This window comes from Myxine glutinosa, chromosome 8, assembly GCF_964187855.1.
Source record: "Myxine glutinosa chromosome 8, kmMyxGlut1.1, whole genome shotgun sequence".
Lineage (NCBI taxonomy): Eukaryota > Metazoa > Chordata > Myxini > Myxiniformes > Myxinidae > Myxine > Myxine glutinosa.
In genome coordinates, this window is record NC_136268.1 from 2,884,432 (window position 1) to 2,907,880 (window position 23,449).

The 23,449-nt window shown below is 40.2% G+C and overlaps 2 protein-coding genes across 5 annotated transcripts in view; one reads left to right on the plus strand and one right to left on the minus strand.

Moving 5' to 3' along the window:
* LOC144893208 (uncharacterized) overlaps window positions 1-23,449 on the plus strand; it is a 301,836-nt gene that overhangs the window by 184,927 nt on the left and 93,460 nt on the right. The gene's annotated exons all lie outside the window — the stretch shown is intronic.
* LOC137412854 (nectin 1a) overlaps window positions 737-23,449 on the minus strand; it is a 46,436-nt gene continuing 23,723 nt past the window's right edge. For 3 of the 4 annotated variants that reach the window (XM_068098181.2, XM_068098183.2, XM_068098182.2), the window contains exons 4-7: window positions 18,327-18,701; window positions 16,438-16,555; window positions 15,139-15,290; window positions 737-14,930 (exon numbers count right to left, since the gene is read on the minus strand). In XM_068098181.2, the coding sequence (XP_067954282.2) occupies window positions 14,263-14,930; window positions 15,139-15,290; window positions 16,438-16,555; window positions 18,327-18,701 (1,313 nt within the window). In that variant the 3' untranslated portion in view covers window positions 737-14,262. The remainder of the gene's footprint in view (window positions 14,931-15,138; window positions 15,291-16,437; window positions 16,556-18,326; window positions 18,702-23,449) is intronic. The other variant, XM_068098185.2, reaches the window with a different exon arrangement.

The following is a 23,449-nucleotide window of genomic DNA, read 5'->3' on the forward strand; positions in this document are numbered from 1 at the left end:
GGAAATACTGCGGCCGCCCTATAATTGCTAGTGGCCATTGATTTTTTAGACCATACGGCCGCCGAGCCAAATGTGACAAGCATTAGCAAAGAGCAGGTGCACCGATTCTCAATGTTTTCGAGCTTTCGCCCCATCTTGTGTTAGTGAGCTTATTCAGGATGTTGTTTAGTGCACTCACTTTTGCCTTTGTCTTCTCGATGTGGTTCTTGAAGGTAAGGCATCAGCCAAGTTTTTTGAGATACCGTGATATATATCGTTTGCGGCTGTATCTCTCAATGGTGAATAATGCCCAAAAAAATATTCTGATTCACATCTGGATCTTCACCAAAACCTAACCATTTCATCCTTGTCACATACCCAACCACTCCACCAAATATTGTCCGAATCCGTCCACAACGACAGACAGACAAACAGGGGTGAAAACATAACCTCCGTCCACCTTTGGCGGCGGAGGTAAAAATACAATACATGATCTGAGGTTCAGAATTTAGCTGCAAATTACCCACCTCTCACACACATGGACACACAGAAGAGACAAAACCCAGGAGTATTAGACGAGACAAACACAGCCGCTGAATTTGCGCGAAATGCTGTCACTTCCAGGTTATTCTGGGTACCAGCGATGTCACAACAATGGCGCCGCCTTTATCATTGCATTCAGCGGGGCATTCCCTTAGGAATTTCGTCCTCCTCCCCATTGATTCCAACCTAATCCAAGAAGTCAAGAAGACCAAAGTTAAAAACAAGTATTTAATTCCCAATAAAGAATAAGTAAAAACCATTTGATACAGTACCAAGTTAGGTTATTAAAACATGAATTGAAGGTCATTGCACCAATAGCGCGTTAATGAAGAATCTATTGCTTGCATAGGCCAATATTTTCAAATGTGATATCAAAGGCATTTGGTCAAATTACATTCCTGGTATACAAAAGCCGTCACGAGCAAATAAATATACACGCACATAAAACAAACAAAATCTTAAAAATGGTTGTGAAATGGCTGTCAACAACATTAAACTGGTTAAAGGCAAAACGAACAAAGAGTTGTGTACTCACAAAAAGCAGTGCAAACAGTAATCACAGGTAAGTCTCCAGTACAAGTAGTAGTACAACAACATCAACAACAGGCATTTTAAGGCCATTTTCCCTGCAAGAGCGGGGATTAGCATTCCAGTACAAGTACCTGAAAACAATCTCACTGGTATGCAATCATAAATTGCTTCATGAATCAGAATATCTCAGGGAAAAGGTGATGTAACAATCGGAAAATGAATGGTAAAATGGACATTTAGTGACATTAACAATGTTGTAAGTGAAATAGACATGTGTGTTGCGCATATTACCAAACAAACAACTTCACAACAGCTCAAATGCATATAAAAGTGAACTTTAACCTGTTTGGGTCAACAACATACTGATCGTGTCAATTTCAACATTCATTTTCTCTCATTTAATGGAAAAAAAAATTCATTGGGGGTGGGGGGGGGGGGGGTGGGTTGATGAATGAATTCAATTGGGAGGCAGTGCGTGTATGAATGCATTTAATTGGGAGGCAGCATGTTTATGAATGAATTTAATTGGGAGGCAGCATGTTTATGATTGAATTTAATTGGGAGGCAGCATGTTTATGAATGAATTTAATTGGGAGGCAGCATGTTTATGAATGAATTTAATTGGGAGGCAGCATGTTTATGATTGAATTTAATTGGGAGGCAGCATGTTTATGATTGAATTTAATTGGGAGGCAGCATGTTTATGATTTAATTTAATTGGGAGGCAGCATGTTTATGATTGAATTTAATTGGGAGGCAGCATGTTTATGATTGAATTTAATTGAGGGGAAGTGTGTTTATGAATGAATTTAATTTGGAGGCAGTGCGTTTATGAATGAATTTAATTGGGAGGCAGCATGTTTATGAATTAATTTAATTGTGAGGCAGCATGTTTATGAATGAATTTAATTGGGAGGCAGCATGTTTATGATTGAATTTAATTTGGAGGCAGTGCGTTTATGAATGAATTTAATTGGGAGGCAGCATGTTTATGAATGCATTTAATTGGGAGGCAGTGCGTTTATGAATGAATTTAATTGGGAGGCAGCATGTTTATGATTGAATTTAATTGGGAGGCAGCATGTTTATGAATGAATTTAATTGGGAGGCAGCATGTTTATGATTGAATTTAATTGGGAGGCAGCATGTTTATGAATGAATTTAATTGGGAGGCAGCATGTTTATGATTGAATTTAATTTGGAGGCAGTGCGTTTATGAATGAATTTAATTGGGAGGCAGCATGTTTATGAATGCATTTAATTGGGAGGCAGTGCGTTTATGAATGAATTTAATTGGGAGGCAGCATGTTTATGATTGAATTTAATTGGGAGGCAGCATGTTTATGAATGAATTTAATTGGGAGGCAGCATGTTTATGATTGAATTTAATTTGGAGGCAGTGCGTTTATGAATGAATTTAATTGGGAGGCAGTGCGTTTATGAATGAATTTAATTGGGAGGCAGCATGTTTATGATTGAATTTAATTGGGAGGCAGCATGTTTATGAATGAATTTAATTGGGAGGCAGTGCATTTATGAATGAATTTAATTGGGAGGCAGTGCGTTTATGATTGAATTTAATTGGGAGGCAGCATGTTTATGATTTAATTTAATTTGGAGGCAGTGCGTTTATGAATGAATTTAATTGGGAGGCAGTGCGTTTATGAATGAATTTAATTGGGAGGCAGCATGTTTATGATTGAATTTAATTGGGAGGCAGCATGTTTATGAATGAATTTAATTGGGAGGCAGTGTGCTTATGAATGAATTTAATTGGGAGGCAGTGCATTTATGAATGAATTTAATTGGAAGGCAGCATGTTTATGATTGAATTTAATTGGGAGGCAGCATGTTTATGAATTAATTTAATTGGGAGGCAGTGCATTTATGAATGAATTTAATTGGGAGGCAGCATGTTTATGAATGAATTTAATTGGGAGGCAGCATGATTATGAATGAATTTAATTGGGAGGCAATGCGTTTATGAATGCATTTACTTGGGAGGCAGCATGTTTATGAATGAATTTAATTGGGAGGCAATGCGTTTATGAATGCATTTACTTGGGAGGAAGCATGTTTATGAATGAATTTAATTGGGAGGCAATGCGTTTATGAATGAATTCAATTGGGAGGCAGCATGTTTATGAATGAATTTAATTGGGAGGCAGCATGTTTATTAATGAATTTAATTGGGAGGCAATGCATTTATGAATGCATTTACTTGGGAGGCAGTGCATTTATGAATGAATTTAATTGGGAGGCAGCATGTTTATGAATGAATTTAATTGGGAGGCAGTGTGTTTATGAATGAATTTAATTGGGAGGCAGTGTGTTTATGAATGAATTTAATTGGGAGGCAGTGCGTTTATGATTGAATTTAATTGGGAGGCAGCATGTTTATGAATGAATTTAATTGGGAGGCAGCATGTCTATGAATTAATTTAATTGTGAGGCAGCATGTTTATGAATGAATTTAATTGGGAGGCAGCATGTTTATGAATGCATTTAATTGGGAGGCAGTGCGTTTATGAATGAATTTAATTGGGAGGCAGCATGTTTATGAATGAATTTAATTGTGAGGCAGCATGTTTATGAATGAATTTAATTGTGAGGCAGCATGTTTATTAATGAATTTAATTGGGAGGCAGTGCGTTTATGAATGAATTTAATTGGGAGGCAGTGCGTTTATGAATGAATTTAATTGGGAGGCAGCATGTTTATGAATGAATTTAATTGGGAGGCAGCATGTTTATGAATGAATTTAATTGGGAGGCAGTGCATTTATGAATGAATTTAATTGGGAGGCAGCATGTTTATGAATGAATTTAATTGGGAGGCAGCATGTTTATGAATGAATTTAATTGGGAGGCAATGCGTTTATGATTGAATTTAATTGGGAGGCAGCATGTTTATGAATGAATTTAATTGGGAGGCAGCATGTCTATGAATTAATTTAATTGTGAGGCAGCATGTTTATGAATGAATTTAATTGGGAGGCAGCATGTTTATGAATGCATTTAATTGGGAGGCAGTGCGTTTATGAATGAATTTAATTGGGAGGCAGCATGTTTATGAATGAATTTAATTGTGAGGCAGCATGTTTATGAATGCATTTAATTGTGAGGCAGCATGTTTATTAATGAATTTAATTGGGAGGCAGTGTGTTTATGAATGAATTTAATTGGGAGGCAGTGCGTTTATGAATGAATTTAATTGGGAGGCAGCATGTTTATGAATGAATTTAATTGGGAGGCAGCATGTTTATGAATGAATTTAATTGGGAGGCAGTGCATTTATGAATGAATTTAATTGGGAGGCAGCATGTTTATGAATGAATTTAATTGGGAGGCAGCATGTTTATGAATGAATTTAATTGGGAGGCAGCATGTTTATGAATGAATTTACTTGGGAGGCAGCATGTTTATGATTGAATTTAATTGGGAGGCAGCATGTTTATGAATGAATTTAATTGGGAGGCAGCATGTTTATGAATGAATTTAATTGGGAGGCAGTGCGTTTATGAATGAATTTAATTGGGAGGCAGCATGTTTATGATTGAATTTAATTGGGAGGCAGCATGTTTATGAATGAATTTAATTGGGAGGCAGTGCGTTTATGAATTAATTTAATTGGGAGGCAGCATGTTTATGAATGAATTTAATTGGGAGGCAGCATGTTTATGAATGAATTTCATTGGGAGGCAATGCGTTTATGAATGCATTTACTTGGGAGGCAGTGCGTTTATGAATGAATTTAATTGGGAGGCAGCATGTTTATGAATGAATTTAATTGGGAGGCAGTGCGTTTATGAATGAATTTAATTGGGAGGCAGCATGTTTATGAATGAATTTAATTGGGAGGCAGTGCGTTTATGAATGAATTTAATTGGGAGGCAGCATGTTTATGAATGAATTTAATTGGGAGGCAGCATGTTTATGAATGAATTTCATTGGGAGGCAATGCGTTTATGAATGCATTTACTTGGGAGGAAGCATGTTTATGAATGAATTTAATTGGGAGGCAATGCGTTTATGAATGAATTTAATTGGGAGGCAGCATGTTTATGAATGAATTTAATTGGGAGGCAGCATGTTTATTAATGAATTTAATTGGGAGGCAATGCGTTTATGAATGCATTTACTTGGGAGGCAGTGCATTTATGAATGAATTTAATTGGGAGGCAGCATGTTTATGAATGAATTTAATTGGGAGGCAGTGTGTTTATGAATGAATTTAATTGGGAGGCAGTGTGTTTATGAATGAATTTAATTGGGAGGCAGTGCGTTTATGAATGAATTTAATTGGGAGGCAGTGCGTTTATGAATGAATTTAATTGGGAGGCAGCATGTTTATGAATGAATTTAATTGGGAGGCAGCATGTCTATGAATTAATTTAATTGTGAGGCAGCATGTTTATGAATGAATTTAATTGGGAGGCAGCATGTTTATGAATGCATTGAATTGGGAGGCAGTGCATTTATGAATGAATTTAATTGGGAGGCAGCATGTTTATGAATGAATTTAATTGTGAGGCAGCATGTTTATGAATGAATTTAATTGTGAGGCAGCATGTTTATTAATGAATTTAATTGGGAGGCAGTGTGTTTATGAATGAATTTAATTGGGAGGCAGTGCGTTTATGAACGAATTTAATTGGGAGGCAGCGTGTTTATGAATGAATTTAATTGGGAGGCAGCGTGTTTATGAATAAATTTAATTGGGAGGCAGCGTGTTTATGAATGAATTTAATTGGGAGGCAGCATGTTTATGAATGAATTTAATTGGGAGGCAATGTGTTTATGAATGCATTTACTTGGGAGGCAGTGCATTTATGAATGAATTTAATTGGGAGGCAGTGCGTTTATGAATGAATTTAATTGGGAGGCAGCATGTTTATGAATGAATTTAATTGGGAGGCAGCATGTCTATGAATTAATTTAATTGTGAGGCAGCATGTTTATGAATGAATTTAATTGGGAGGCAGCATGTTTATGAATGCATTTAATTGGGAGGCAGTGCGTTTATGAATGAATTTAATTGGGAGGCAGCATGTTTATGAATGAATTTAATTGGGAGGCAGCATGTCTATGAATTAATTTAATTGTGAGGCAGCATGTTTATGAATGAATTTAATTGGGAGGCAGCATGTTTATGAATGCATTTAATTGGGAGGCAGTGCGTTTATGAATGAATTTAATTGGGAGGCAGCATGTTTATGAATGAATTTAATTAAGGCAGCATGTTTATGAATGAATTTAATTGTGAGGCAGCATGTTTATGAATGAATTTAATTGTGAGGCAGCGTGTTTATGAATGAATTTAATTGGGAGGCAGCTTGTTTATGAATGAATTTAATTGGGAGGCAGCGTGTTTATGAATGAATTTAATTGGGAGGCAGCATGTTTATGAATGAATTTAATTGGAAGGTAGTGTTTATGAATGAAATAAATTAGGAGGCAGCATGTTTATGAATGAATTTAATGGGGAGGCAGTGTGTTCACGAATGAATTTAATTGGGAGGCAGTGTGTTCATGAATGAATTTAATTGGGAGGCAGCACGTTTATGAATGAATTTAATTGGGAGGCAGCGTGTTTATGAATGTATTTAATTGGGAGGCAGTGTTTATGAATGAATTTAATTGGAAGGTAGAATTTATGAATGAAATAAATTGGGCGGCAGCATGTTTATGAATGAATTTAATTGGGAGGCAGCATGTTTATGAATGAATTTAATTGGGAGGCAGTGTTTATGAATGAATTTAATTGGGAGGCAGTTCATGAATGAATTTAATTGGGAGGCAGTTTATGAATGAATGAATTTAATTGGGAGGCAGCATGTTTATGAATGAATTTAATTGGGAGGCAGTGTTTATGAATGAATTTAATTGGGAGGCAGTGTGTTTATGAATGAATTTAATTGGGAGGCAGTGTTTATGAATGAATTTAATTGGAAGCTAGTGTTTATGAATGAAATAAATTGGGCGGCAGCATGTTTATGAATGAATTTTATTGGGAGAAATTGTGTTTATAAATGAATTTGATTGGGAGGCAATGTGTTTGTGAATGAGTTTATTGGGAGGCAGTGTGTTTGTGAATGAGTTTATTGGGAGGCAGTGTGTTTGTGAATGAATCTGTTTGAGAGGCAGTGTGCTTATTAACAGCACAGATGAAAATCCACCGACATAAGCGAGTTAATGTGCAAGTTCCACCTATTAATGTATGTTTTGAGATTGAAATGTAATTGCTGTAATTATGGGGGCATCAACCTGAAATCCAGATGGCAAAGCAAAAAATAAAAATCACTGAAAGTCACAAAAATTACAAATCAAGCATCCCACCGAAAACTACAGGTACCTCTCCAAGACAGCAAAGCATTATTGTGCCATTATCGACATGGCATCATTGTACCATTATCGATATAGCATCATTGTACCATTATCGATATAGCATTATTGTGCCATTATCGACATAGCATCATTCTACCATTATGGATATAGCATCATTGTACCATTATCGATATAGCATCGTTGTGCCATTATTGATATAGCAGCATTATACCATTATCACTACAGCATAATTGGACCATTATGGATACAGCATCATTGTACCATTATTACTATAGCATAATTGGACCATTATCAATATGAAATAAAGTGAAAATTAACGATTTTAATAAAGCTAATGCTTTATGTTTATACACAACTCAAATTGGCTTGTTTTCAATTTGCAGCATTTCATCCTTATCACTCAAATGCATTCACATGATTGTACAGGTTAACATTCCCTCAATGCAAACGTAAGTAATATCCGACAAGTTAAGTTTTCCTTATTCTAGTTCATCTTGCCCGAGTCGTTAATTAAACATCAGTTCCTGACTTCAATTACGTGTGTGTGTGTGTGTGTGTGTGTGTGTGTGTGTGTGTGTGTGTGTGTGTGTGTGTGTGTGAGAGTGAGTGAGTGAGTGAGTGAGTGAGTGAGTGAGTGAGTGAGTGAGTGAGTGAGTGAGAGAGAGAGAGAGAGAGAGAGACACAGAGACAGTTTATGAACAGACAGAGAGAGAGAGACAGAGACAGAGAGAGAGAGACAGAGACAGAAGCCAAAATTTGGCAGCAGGAAGCCAAAATTGGAGGAATACATCAAGTGGTCAAATATCAGTCATTTGGTCAAATTACATTCCTGGTATACTGTACAAAAGCTGTCACAAGCAAAAAAGGATGCAGCAATAAATATACACGTGCATCAAACAAGGAAAAAAAACAAAAAAAAGTTGTGAAATGGCTGTCAACATCATAAAACTGGTTCAGGGCAAAACGAACAAAGAGTTGTGTACTCACAAAAAGCAGTGCAAACAGTAATCACAGGTAAGTTTCCAGTACAAGTACCTGAAAATAATCTCACTGGTATGCAATCATAAATTGCTTCATGAATCAGAATATCTCAGGGAAAAGGTGATGCAACAACAGGAAAATAAATGGTAAAATGGACATTTAGTGACATTCACTGTTTGAAGTGAAATCGACATGTGTGTATTACCAAACAAACAACTTCCCAACAGCTCAAAACCATATAAAATTGAGCTGTAACCTGTTTGGGTCAACAACATACTGTTCGTGTCATTTTCAACATTCATTTTCTCTCGTTTAATCGCAAAAAAAAATTTCATTGAGAGGCAGTGTGTTTATGAATGAATTTAATTTGGAGGCAGCGTGTTTATGAATGAATTTAATTTGGAGGCAGCGTGTTTATGAATGAATTTAATTTGGAGGCAGCGTGTTTGCGAATGAATTTAATTTGGAGGCAGCGTGTTTGTGAATGAATTTAATTTGGAGGCAGTGTGTTTATGAATGAATTTAATTTGGAGGCAGCGTGTTTATGAATGAATTTAATTTGGAGGCAGCATGTTTATGAATGAATTTAAATTGGAGGCAGCGTGTTTATGAATGAATTTAATTGGGAGGCAGTGTGTTTATGAATGAATTTAATTTGGAGGCAGCGTGTTTATGAATGAATTTAATTTGGAGGCAGCGTGTTTATGAATGAATTTAATTTGGAGGCAGCGTGTTTATGAATGAATTTAATTTGGAGGCAGCGTGTTTATGAATGAATTTAATTTGGAGGCAGCGTGTTTATGAATGAATTTAATTTGGAGGCAGCGTGTTTATGAATGAATTTAATTTGGAGGCAACGTGTTTATGAATGAATTTAATTTGGAGGCAGCGTGTTTATGAATGAATTTAATTTGGAGGCAACGTCTTTATGAATGAATTTAATTTGGAGGCAGCGTGTTTATGAATGAATTTAATTTGGAGGCAGCGTGTTTATGAATGAATTTAATTTGGAGGCAGCATGTTTATGAATGAATTTAATTGGGAGGCAGTGCGTTTATGAATGAATTTAATTGGGAGGCAGCATGTTTATGAATGAATTTAATTGGGAGGCAGCATGTCTATGAATTAATTTAATTGTGAGGCAGCATGTTTATGAATGAAATTAATTGGGAGGCAGCATGTTTATGAATGCATTTAATTGGGAGGCAGTGCATTTATGAATGAATTTAATTGGGAGGCAGCATGTTTATGAATGAATTTAATTGTGAGGCAGCATGTTTATGAATGAATTTAATTGGGAGGCAGTGTGTTTATGAATGAAATAAATTGGGAGGCAGTGTGTTTATGAATGAATTTAATTGGGAGGCAGTGTGTTTATGAATGAATTTAATTGGAAGGCAGTGTGTTTATGAATGCATTTAATTGGGAGGCAGCATGTTTATGAATGAATTTTATTGGGAGGCAGTGTGTTTATGAATGAAATAAATTGGGAGGCAGTGTGTTTATGAATGAATTTAATTGGGAGGCAGTGTGTTTATGAATGCATTTAATTGGGAGGCAGTGTGTTTATGAATGAAATAAATTGGGAGGCAGTGTTTATGAATGAATTTAATTGGGAGGCAGTGTGTTTATGAATGAATTTAATTGGGAGGCAGTGTGTTTCTGAATGAATTTAATTGGGAGGCAGTGTGTTTATGACTGAAATAAATTGGGAGGCAGTGTGTTTATGAATGAAATAAATTGGGAGGCAGTGTGTTTATGAATGAATTTAAATGGGAGGCAGTGTGTTTATGAATGAATTTAATTGGGAGGCAGTGTGTTTATGAATGAATTTAATTGGGAGGCAGTGTGTTTCTGAATGAATTTAATTGGGAGGCAGTGTGTTTATGACTGAAATAAATTGGGAGGCAGTGTGTTTATGAATGAAATAAATTGGGAGGCAGTGTGTTTATGAATGAATTTAAATGGGAGGCAGTGTGTTTATGAATGAATTTAATTGGGAGGCAGCATGTTTATGAATGAATTTAATTGGGAGGCAGTGTTCTGATGAATGCATTTAATTGGGAGGCAGTGTGCTCATGAATGAATTTATTTGGAAGGCAGTGTTCTGATGAATGCATTTAATTGGGAGGCAGTGTGTTTATGAATGAAATAAATTGGGGGTGGGGGGGGGGGGGGGGAGCAGTGTGTTTATGAATAAATTTAAATGGGAGGCAGCGTGTTTATGAATGAATTTAATTTGGAGGCAGCGTGTTTATGAATGAATCTAATTGGGAGGCAGCGTGTTTCTGAATACATTTAAATGGGAGGCAGCATGTTTCTGAATACATTTAAATGGGAGGCAGTGTGTTCATGAATGAAATAAATTGGGAGGCAGTGTGTTTATGAATGAAATTTATTGTGAGCAGTGTGTTTATGAACGAAATTGATTGGGAGGCAGTGCTTATATGAATGAATTTGATTGGGAGGATGTGTGTACCATAAAACCCCGACATTCGCAGATTTGACATTTGCGGACCACTTGTATTTGCAGTTCATAAAATGGGACCTGCCTTTAGATTTTCGGCCCTGTGCTTTGCGGGCGCCAAAAACCATCCCCCACCATCCACGCGCATGACAGTTCCAAAACCATCTTCTTGCCAGCCAGGAATAAACACAAGGCAGCTCTAACCAACCATCACCCACCAGCCACGCACATAACACAGTGATAAAACAATCTTCCACGAACCACACATAAACCATTTCCCACCAGCCACATGCATAAAACGGAAGAGGAAGATGCGGTATACTGTATTGTCTTACGAAGATGGATGTTGAGTTTAATTTGCATAATTTTAAACGTCCTGGTTTCACAGTCCATGTGTTAGAATTTCATTTTATTTTAGATCCAAAATTAAAAGTTCATTTTGGCTTACTGTTTCATGAACCGGCCTCGCTGATCAGCACAAGATTTACTGGTTCATGGTACAGCAAGTAAAGATGAACTTTTATTTTGGATCTAAAATTAAATTTTAACACAAGGACTATGAGGCCAAGACCTTTGAAATTATGCAATTTAAACTCAACGTCTATGTACGTAAGATAATGCTGAGTGCCGTGTTTTCATTCAGGCTTGGACTCTGAACGGTTGAACCAGCGACTATTTCAGGGATTGAGATGCGCTTTGGAGACCACGCAAGATCGAAGCAAAACAAATGATTAGTTTTCGATAAAGTAACATGACACTCATGGCAAAAGAGTGAGCTAACGCTTTTGGAATGGTTTACAGTATTTTTATTTGAAAGCATCTTTAATGAAACTGTAATTATGTGCATTGGTATTCTTAAACTTTTTTTTAAATTTCCCTTATGAATCACGAACCGCCAGGAACCTATCGCCCTTTTCCCTTTGAAACTTTGCCCCTTCATTTGTGGATTCGACATATGCAGCGTTTTCCAGGAACGTATTCTCCGTGAATATTGGGGTTCAACAGTATATGAATAAATTTGATTGTTTATGAATAAACTCATTAACCAGGGTTTATCCAAAGCAATCTTCCTTGTGGTGTTTGTTGTCAGTGACCATAGTTTTTTCATTACCATTGCTGTCACTATGACTGCTACCCAATGCCATCTGCCTCTGGGCGGCAGCGTCGTGCTACAAGTGAGACGAGCGGGTGCAACAGCGCTTGTTGTGGTAAGCCCAAACCGCAAATGCCCCAGCCACTCAAACCAACACATTCAGGCCACGTGTGACCCCTACAGCCAAGTAAATCAAAATGGAGAATTTTTTCATAAGCGTGGAACCAGTATGTGCTGATGGGTCCAGCAAGAGGCATGCCCAGATAAAGAGGTGGTTAATGAATAATTGGATAAACTGAAGAAAAATAAATGAAAGCAAACATGCAAGAAAAATAGAAAAATAAATGCTTTCGGTAGGAACCGGAATATTCAACAACAAACATCTGTGAAGAAGATCAAACAACAGAATTTAGGGATAATGTACAGACTTTGAATGTCAAGGAACCACTGCTGGTGGGAGCATTAATAATCAGTTTGACAACTTTAAAATATCATTCTTGACAATAGAAATATAATGGATGAGAAAACAAGGCCGATAGTCAAACAATGGCGTAGCTGGGCTTGGATATGCCGAGTGGAGGATCTGTTGCCCCGTCATGTGACCAGATCCTCAACTCTGATTGGTGAACGTTTGTGAGGGACAGGCAAATTGACCTACGGGCTACGCCGTAAAAATATGGCTGCCAAACCACGTGACCGATGACGTCATCAAAAAAATTCTCGAACAATTTATCCCAAATCACGCTCAATAAATTTCATACTGATCGGGTCAATCGTTCTGCTTATTGATTTATGACATCATAATGAAGGCACCCAAGACATCATCATTAACATATGTTATTCCCCATGGGAACTACTTTACAATGAGCCACCTTTCAATGTTTTTCCATGGAGCAGTTTTGGAGATAGAGATTTGCTTCTTTTTTTTTTTTTTGCCTTTTCCAAGATGGCGCCCATACTACGTGACCTATGACGTCATAACTATCATTAACAAATAGACAGGAGGCGCTCCCTATGTTGAAAATGTTGTGTCAATCGGACCAACGGTTGAAGAGAAAATGGATTTTAAAGGGAATGAACCTGCAAAATGTCAGCAGAAGGGACATACATACATACATATAAACACTGTTCAAGATGGCATTGCCATACGGCTACGCTGTAAAAAAAAAAAATTTCATTCCAACTAGTGCGTTTTCTTTTTGTAGCGTTATAAGTTATTTTTTGGCTGGCAGGATAGTGTGTGTGCACCACTCCTCAGATAGATGTTAAACCGCAGTACCCGCCTGCCAGTAGCGGTTGTTGCATCATTTCCCATAGGTTCATCGTTCTTATGTCACACGTTTACGTTAACAAGTTTTTCTTATAAACCAGGGTGAAGCCCAAAATGGTTTATTTAATGTTATCCAAAGAAAACAAACTAAAAATACCTAACCGTCTGGTGAATTTAGTAGTAATTAAATGGTGGAACTTGGATCCTTTCAAAACATGTTCCATCATGTTCCACCAGAAATTCACGACAACAGACTTTGAACTAAAAGAAGAAATAAACTTTAAGAGTTGGATTCTAACTACAGCAATTGAACTTTAAACAATGAAAAAAAAAATCCTTTATTATTTAGTTTTACAACCGTAATGCCCATCTCTCCTCAACCACCCCCACCTCTAAATTCCCCTCCACATGAACATTCCCTCCGCTATCCATGTGTCCTTTTTCATTATAATCGATCTAAAACTCATGGAAAAGCTTTAACATAAACGACATCAAGTACAAAGACACGAAAACACATCAGTGTACTTTGACAGGAATTACGACGTCACAGGTCGACAATGGACAAATATATACAGGACAATATACAGGATTTGAACCTGGGTTACACACATCATGAGCCAGAGGTTCAGGTGGGAAAGTGAAAAGGACCACTCTATCGTTCTGCTCCATGACCTTTGACATGCATTATAAAAATTGACAAACACATTTGTCTCAATTAAACTCGCAGCATGAATCAGGAGGTCTCCACAACGAGAAACATTGCTCGAAATCTCAATCATCAGAAAAACAACTCTGGCAGAACATGGAAATGGGCCAGGCCTGCAAATCCCCTCGGGTCTTTCTGAAGTTGATCATCGACTAAATAAAATTGTAAACTATGACAAACCACTGTCATTGTTCTCTTTCCAATCCTCTGTCAAGCCTGCCAATAAGGGTCAAATCCTAGAGCCTGGGCCAAGTCCTAAACCTCAGCGGAAAGTGTCCAAAAATCAAGTACCGAGAATGCAAAATGTGTGTTTTTAAGGTCTTCAACAATATCATTTTAAAGTCTTCACACAAACCACTCACGGAGAGCCACCACTGTACCATCACCATGTGTGACAAACTCTTCCGAGTCACCATACTCGTCGTTCAACACAGAAGGTGGAGCAGACAGCACGGCTGACATGGGAAGACTTTGACGAGCATCTGAAATGGGAAAATTGGCCGATACAGGTAACATGGTTGGATCCCGAGGTGGTTTCGCATCTCCAAATGCCTCATTCAACATGAAAGGTGCGACCGGTGTGCCCACAGTGGGGCGGTTTAAGAAAGGTTCTTCAGATCCTTGTGTGTCCTCAGATGGAGAGTATGGAGGAGGCCCGACCTCGTTAACCAACCGCCAAGGTTTATCCAAAGCAGTCTTGCTTGTAGTGTTGTCAGTGACCGTAGTGTTTTCATTACCATTGCTGTCACCATGACTGTTACCCAATGCCATCTGCCTCTCAGCGGCAGCATCGTAGTACAGGTGAGACGAGCGGGAGCAACAGCGCTTGTTGTGGTAAGCCCAAACTGCAAATGCCACGGCCACACAAACCAACACAATCAGGCCAACCGCGATCCCAATAGCCATGTAAGTCGGAAAGGAGGATTTTTGGTGAAGCCTGGAGCTGGCGGACGTAATGATGGGTCCAGTAAACTGCCTGCCAGGAGTGGAAGGTGGTTGAGTAGTTGGAGGAACTGAAGAAAAATGAAACAAATGTACAAGAAAAAAGGGGAAAATAAATACTTTCGGCAGGAAACAGAATATACAACAGACATCTGCAAAGGAGATCAAACAACGGAATTTATGGATAATTTGCCATTTAGAAGAAGTTTAATTTCACTCAGTGGATCTCCATCTGAGCATTAATCCACACAATGCACCAATGATCGAACGTTATCATACCATCAATGTTGGCCTTCACACGGGCGCGACCTTTGCCCACAAGATTGTGGGCCTCACACTCATAGGTCCCTGCCATATCATGGCTCAAGGGCATCATGAAGTTGAAGATGTCCATCTCTGTTTTAGCTCCCAAAGGGAAGCTTCCATTCACCCTAGAAGAACAGTCATGAGATTTACCAATAGCCGAGGAGGTCCAGGGAGAAGTAAGGGACGCAAAGAAGCAGCTAGGCAAGCTAGGAAAGACAACATAAAACTCCGGCCCGGATAATATGCATCCTAGAGTATTGTTTGAGATGCCAGAGCGGATGAGCGTGGCATCAGCGGATATCTTTAACAGCTCATTTGAATCGGCGCAGGAACCGGAGGATTGGAGAGTAGCAAATGTAACACCGTTGCCTAACCCAGACAGGAATTGTGGAACTGTAGACCTGTTAGTTTGACTTCAGTTGTAGGTTAGGTGTTGCAGCTGTTAATCAAGTACCAGATGAGGAACCATTTATATAAATACAAAATAATTATGGGTTCTTAGCATGGGTTTACAAAAGGGAGGTCTCGTTTAACAAATCCTTTAGAGTTCTACGAAGCAGTTTCTGATTGGGTGGATGAGGGAACGGCAGTGGACATTGTATATCGAGACTTTAAGAAGGAATTTGATAAGGTACCACATGGGTGGTTGTTAGCCAAGGTGAGAGCTCGTGGAGTGGCTGATCAGGTGGCTAACTGGATTGGAAACTAGTTTTGTGATAGGTAGCAAAGAGTGGCTACGAGTGGTGGATGTCCAGCTGGGAGGATGTAAGTAATGAGGTAACTGAGGGGTCAATACTCGGACCATTATATTATTCATAATTAATATCTACGATTTGGACAGTGGGATGAAGAGTAGGCTTTCCAAATTTGGATCGTGGGATGAATAATAATAAAAAATAATTTCTTTTAGTTTAAATATTACTTTGTTTGCATACATGGCAGCTCCCCCTTCCCAACCGAGAGTGGGTCCCAACCCTGAGACAGATTTGTTTGGTCTGGTGTTGGTGCAGTGCAGAAATGATGGGCCAGATGGTCAACTCCTGCATAAACGTTCCTTGTTATGAAAGTGGAGATTCACAAAAATACAATAACATTAAGAGAGCAAGGCCGAAAGGAGAACAATACAAATGGGCAGTCGAGGTGCACGGATAAGGAAAGAGCAGGCCAGATGGTTGGGTGAGATAAAGAACCAACAAACAAACAGAGGTACATTTGTGCATAATTCGCACTTCAACTGTCAAAAGGTCCTCTTCAAGGTGGGAGCTTTCATACCTCGTCCAAACGAAGGTGGTTGCGGGAGGGTTACTCTTCACCACACAGCGTAAAGAGGCCCCAGTGTCGTTCACAAACCACTGCCCATTATACCCTTCCACAGACACCTCGGGGGCATCTGCACACAGTAAAAACAAACATTCATTCATTACTGATGACCAATAAACCTCCGCCATCTTGTTTTCATCTGCTCAGAATAAACTTATCAAGATTCATCATAAAAAACAGATGTTTCCTTTGGCCATTTTGAGATGGTCCAGAAACTTGACCTCGTCACTGGGACAGGTTTACGACACGGACTGGTAGACCGGGTTTACGAGACAGATTGGCAATGGAGTTGGCATTCCAACGTACAATATCCAATACCAAAAGGTTAACCAAGCTGGGCATCTAATAAACGAAAACATTAACCACAATGCCACACATCTGGCCACTTGGACTAACTGAACCATGATCTTTGATCCGAATATTCAGAAGTATCTTCCAACTTGACAGACAAAGGCCATAAAGACAGACAAAAGAAGACCACACTATGAGTAACCAGACAATCATGAAGATGTGTGAACGTAATGAGGAAGTGGAGATTCATAATGTGATGCAAAAGGAGGACGATCTCAACAAACGTGACGGCGACGCGATAAGTCAAGGTCATGTTTCCATCCTTTCAGCAATGGCGTAAATAACTCAAATTCAAGATCATTGGAAACTCCCATGATGAAGCCGCATCCATGGTGCCCATCACTTTCTTTCCATAGCTGACAGGTCAGCGTCTCCATGTCTTCTTCCACCTCCTTTCTTGTCTTGCACCCTCTGCTTTGTGCTTTGTCCCCCTCCCCCAGGTTCCTGTCGGGCGCACGTGGTGCACCATCAACCTCCTTCTGGTGAAACTCCAAAAATCCAGGATCATTGTTCACCTCCACTCATTAATTCCTCTTTTCCCCCACCTGTGAAACAAATTTCCACATTCTCCTCAAACGCATTCTTCCCTCCAGGGCTTCAAGACATCTGTTCACAGACATCTCAAATCGTAACCAATCCGAAACCATGATCGTTTCTACCCTCTCCCCACCTCCCAAGCCCATTTCTTTCAAACTTGCCAGTTTTTAATTCCTGAGAGTTTGCAGCTGTATCCATGTTGTTTACCCCTTGTGTCCTCCCCGAGCCCTCATTCTTCCCTACATCCCCTATTTCTTCAAGTCTCCCTCAACCCTGCCGTTGTTGACACCCTCCCTCTCTCTCTCTTTCCACTGTTCCTTTTGTTCTGTTACGTCCTGATCCATTCTATCTTCTAGCTCCTCCATGAGCTCCGACATTTTATGGAAAAAATATATAATACTCAGTGGGAGGCCGGGAGGGGTCCCCAAAACAACCTGCTAGCTTTTACTTTGCGAGACTTGGAAATATGCAGATACAGTTCATACAAACCCGACAATAATCATCACTTTGTATGCTAACTGTGGCTGCTGGTTGCATCATTGCTGGGAGTGCAGCTGTGTCGATGATGGAATGCCCCCTATTACCAGTAAGCCAGTACTCATTTTGCTGACCTCGGAAGGATGACAGGCTGAGGCAACCAACCTGGTGTTATTTAACGGCACGGCAAGGTCTCAAACTCAAGACCCTAAGATCTTAATCCAGCCGCCTTAACCGTTAAGCCAACACCAGGCTTAACTTGATAAGTGCATGCAACACAAGATGAATTAGCATCATTAAATATATATCTCACATCTAAACAAATTGACAGGAATGCGCAGAACCTCGTCCGTTATTCACCCCAGTGAATGGAAAATGTGCATCTTCTATCAGATCCTCAGAACCATTTGTCCAATGCAAGAAAACATTTATTGGCATATCAGTCCAATTATCATACCATCGATCACGCTACTTACACAGAATGCTCACGGTGACTTCTTGCTCCCATTCCTCATCAAACGCAGGATGTGTGGCCACACAAAAGGCTTTCTGACGGTCTGCTTCCAATAATGGCCGCAACCAGAGCTCAGAGACCACAGTCCACAGAGGACCACCAGGACTAGCCTGAGGTTTTGGCTCAGGCTTTCCATTTGGTGAGAGGCTTACTAGGGGGTCCAGGTTTGGAGACAAGCGCCACGACAGCTCTGGGGCCGGTCTAGCGCCCGTAGACCGACAAAAAGCAACGAGCGAAGACGTGCCGGGCAGTGGTGAAACATTTAGGGTTGAAGATGGAAGTCGCGGTGGGGAGATCGGGAGAGGTTTCGCCAAGGAAACCGACATGTCTGGAGGAACTAGTGGGAAGAAGAAAGGAGGGATGCATGTTTAGTGGGGTAAGCGAGTGGGGGGGAGGGGGGGGGAGTCATTAGGGGAGAAATGTCAATTATACACAATTTAAAAAAAGAAAGAAACAAAACAAAACCCAGGTCAAAACCAAGACCCCATCACACCAAAATGACGTCCAGATGTAATTTATTCACAATTTGAGTTATTGTAAACAACAGATGGAATAACTTGGCAGTAACAATTTTGTCTCAACCATTTGGTTCTGGATTTGCCAACCAGTAGAAATCAGATCAAACAGTAAAAATGCTGCAGAAATCCAATTCAGAATAAACATTGGATGCAGGTGTTCAATTCCAAATGTAGGTCACACACCTTGCCTCATTCTGTCCTTTCTTGGTCTCGGAGCTGCCACCGAGCCCTAATAGGTAAACTCTGAATAGGCCATACGAGATCACATCAAATGTGAGCTTCCCCGATTGTGACTATCGCTTTGATTGTAGTGGGGGAGGCTTGCGTGCTCCTGTGACCCAGAGAGCTACACTGGTGGAAGCTTTGCTCCTGGTAGGTCTTATCTAGCCAGGCAGGTCAATGGGTAGTAGCCAAACTAAGAGTAGTCACATCTTCAGAGGGGAGCGGGGGTTGAAACATTTATTTTTCTGCCTGGCCTAATTACCCCCACCTTCACAGTGGCCCTGTGAAGAGGGTTTTCCTTGTTTTCGGACTAGGTGAATGGCACCAGCCAGTCTTCTTCTTCCTCTTATTTTCTTCTCGTTTTCTTCTTCGTCCTTGGCTTCTTCGTTCTCAATTATTTTTCATCTTTCTTGTCTGGGACTCCCCATGGGATTTCATGAATTGTTTCTCGGAAGGGTACCGGAAACAAACATGTTGCAGGTTATGGCCGCCTGGTAGTACAGGATCCCAAACTCTGGTAATGCTTTGAGAGGCTGATTTATCAACAGGTGCAAAATGTCGAAATGGTTGTGCAGTCATGGATATGCATGGGGTTGGTCCAGTAGCCATTTTGGTTGCATTCCTGATGCCATCAGTGATGTTGTTATGACAATGTGATCGCATGCATTCATTAGGTCCAATTGAGTACCTTGGACTGGCTTGTAAATTTGTTTTGTCTTCTTCTTCTTCTTCTTCTTTGTCCAGCCTGTATACTACCTTTCAATGTTTTCGTATCTTTAAACTATGAATATGGTTCTACAATCTAAGGATAACAGATCTCTCTCCACCTGCACGTGCCAATCCACCAGCCCGTGTGCCTTTTAATATTTAAATTGATACATGTGGGAAAATTACATGCCAGACCAGGAATCGAACCCAGGTCTCTGGTGAACCACACCAGTGCTCTGCCATCTGACCTATCTGGGCAATTGTCGTGGAAGTGGTTTGGGACTCGACTCCAATGATCGGAAACAGGTTTTACAAAATGTCATGACTTTATTAACTAGTTGTTCACTTCATTCAAATACTAATAACTACCGTTAACTCAATGGACCAGATAACTCTATCCGCATAGTCCCTCTTTCTCGGCCGATGTTTCTCCGCAGCGCCGTACTCGTTGGTATTCGTTCGTTCCGTCGGGCAGGGCTTCTGAGGACAAGTCTGTTGACTCAAAGTTTGCTCTGGTTTATATGGATAAATTGGAGTTAATCCCCTGTGCGCTAAAAGTTAATCCTCCGTGCGCTGAAGCTCCTTGGTCATCCACAATCGCCCTGCTGGCACCAACTCGCTCCCCTCCTGCTGTGAGTTCCATTTACACAGTAGGAGGGTGCTCTAGCCCAGGGCTGTACAGGAGGTGGACAACGGACTCCCAGCTTTAACAGAGCGAGATACATTCCTAACATTCTTACGACCACCTATTGGTTCACTCACCAATCTCATAACTAGTTACATAGTATAAAGATTTATTCTACCACACAACCCAGACCAAGCACGCAATTTTCCCCACACGGGGGGGGGGGGGGGGGCTTCTGGTACACTCGCTGCGAACCATAGGAGCACCAACAGCCTGATCAAGAGAGTGTCTTCCTCAAATGGGGGAACAGATCCATGTCTGCTATTACAAACACCACGGCTACTCAGCGGCTTGGCTCTCGGGAATTTTGTCGGATTGCCAACAATGTACTCAACCACAACAAAATCTTCTATACCTCCTCTCTTTCATGAACCTGAGGTTGTTAGTTCACCTCTGGATAAGGCTAACCTCTTTTCAAATCACTTTGATTCTAATTCTGCCCTCAATGATCAGGGACACCCTCTTCCTGATTTTCCATCTCGTACAGACTGATATATTCCTGTTCCATTTATCAATCCTAAGAAGGTTGCCAGAGTTATTCATACTTTAGATGTCTCAAAAGCGACGACTGGTCCTGAGGGAATTCCTGTGATTGTATTGAAGATGTGTTGTCCTGAACTGTCATCGATTCTTGCCAAGCTATTCAACCTGTACCTGTCTGCTTCAGTGTTTCCTTCATCCTGGAAAGTGGCTTCTGTTGTCTCCTAGTTTTCAAGGGTGCCGGTGAGCATTCTGAACCAAGTAACTATCGCCCCATCAGCCAGCTCCTGTAATAAGGAAGGTATTTGACTCCTTCATCAATGAACAACTTCTCAGCCATCTGGAGGACAATGAACTTCTCACTGACTGCTATTATGGCCTTCACTATTCTCGCTCTACTGGTGATCTGCTATCCTTCATTACGGATCATGTCTAGAGGGCATTGGAGCTCAAGGGTGAAGCTCGATTAGTTGCTTTGGACATCTCAAAAGCCTTTGATAATGTGTGGCACAGGGGTCTGCTCCACAAGCTTCAGTCATATGGTGTATCTGGAGTGATGCATTCAATCATCTCAGCTTTCCTTACAAATCGCAAGATGAAGGTGGTACTTGAGCATCAATCTTCCCTTACTTGCTCCATCAATTCTGGTGTTCCACAGGGTTCTGTCCTTGTTCCCACATTGTTCCTTGTTTTTATCATGATCTTCCTGATAATGTTCTCTCAGCTAGCCATGTATGCTGATGATTCCTCACTCTATTGTACATCTGCTGGTTCACTCAATGCCACTCGCAATGAGGTTGGAGTTTCTCTGGACAATGATTTGGAGGATGTGTTGAAATGGGGGCATGACTGCCTGGTAACCTTCAATGCAAAGAAAACTAAACTGTTATCCATGGCTCGTTCTAGAAACAGGTCTTTCCCTTCTGTGCACATGGGATCTTCATCCTTAACAGAATCATCGGAGCTTCAGATTTTTGGTCTGGACATGTCTTCTAACTTCCGTTGGGATAAGTACATTTCTGGTATTGCTCGGAGTGCTTCCAAGCGAGTTGGTTGTCTTTATCGAGCACAGAGGTATTTACCTCCTGAGGCTGTTGTTTTTTTTTTTTGTTTTTTTTTTGTATACAAGATCGAGGCTCGTGTAAGAGCTAACATTAATCACAACAAGCGTTATGCCTAGGTCCCCCGTCGGTGAAGTGATGCGAGTTGACAAAGTGGAAGACGCAGAAAACATGGAAGAGTCGATAATATTTGCGAGTGGGTTGGAGACACACCCACACACCAGATAAGAAGTTAGTAGTTCGTTTATTTTTCAAGATATTCCACTCACAAGGTTCAGACATATATGGTGGCGGCCATCTTGGATTTTGACGTGGCGACCCAATTTTCAATAGAGTTCTGCCTTATGCCGAGATACAATAGCGCACCAGATTAGAAGTGAATAGTTGGTTTCTTTTTCAAGATATTCCGCTCACAAGGTTCAGACATATATGGTGGCGGCCATCTTGGATTTTGACGTGGCGACCCAATTTTCAATAGAGTTCTGCCTTATGCCGAGATACAATAGCGCACCAGATTAGAAGTGAATAGTTGGTTTCTTTTTCAAGATATTCCGCTCACAAGGTTCAGACATATATGGTGGCGGCCATCTTGGATTTTGACGTGGCGACCCAATTTTCAATAGCGTTCTTCCATATGCGTAGGTACACCCACACATCAGATTAGAAGGAAGTAGTTCGTTTATTTTTCAAGATATTTCGCTCACAAGGGTACGCACGCACGGACGGATGGAAGCACACACGGACGCACACACGGACGGAGGGTAAAACCATAGTCCACTTTTCGCTCTGCGGTGCGACGGAGGTCAAAAAGACAAACTAACACATTAAACACAACACAAGACAAGGAGCAGGAGACAAGATGGGGAGAGAGAGGGAAGCACACAAGTACAACATTTGAGAGCAGGGACACAGGGAGATCTGTGGGAGGGAGAGGGCTTGGGGGGAGGAGGCATGGGAAGGGGGGGGGGGAGGGGTATAAAACACATGGATACTGCTAGGACCTCCAGGAAAGAAGTTGGAATTTCAAAAAGGTGGATCTGGGTGGATTAACGGAAGTAGAAAAATAAAATCAGGGTTTTGGATGGGGGAAGTAGGTGATAAATGTTGCTTCTGGGACACCTCCGTTTAACATGGGAAATCCCTATCTAATGTCATTTACCCCCCTGTTTTAAAAAAAATCATAAACACCTCTATTTCTCCCTCTATGAACCTATAATCCTTCTCGCCTTATGAACCTATAATCCTTCTCGCCTTATGAACCTATAATCCTTCTCACCTTATGAACCTATAATCCTTCTCGCCTTATGAACCTATGATTTTCTTCCTTTATGAACCTATAATCCTTCTAGCCTTATGAACCTATGATCATTCTCACTTCCATGTAAATTTTACCCTATTCCCCCCACTACCC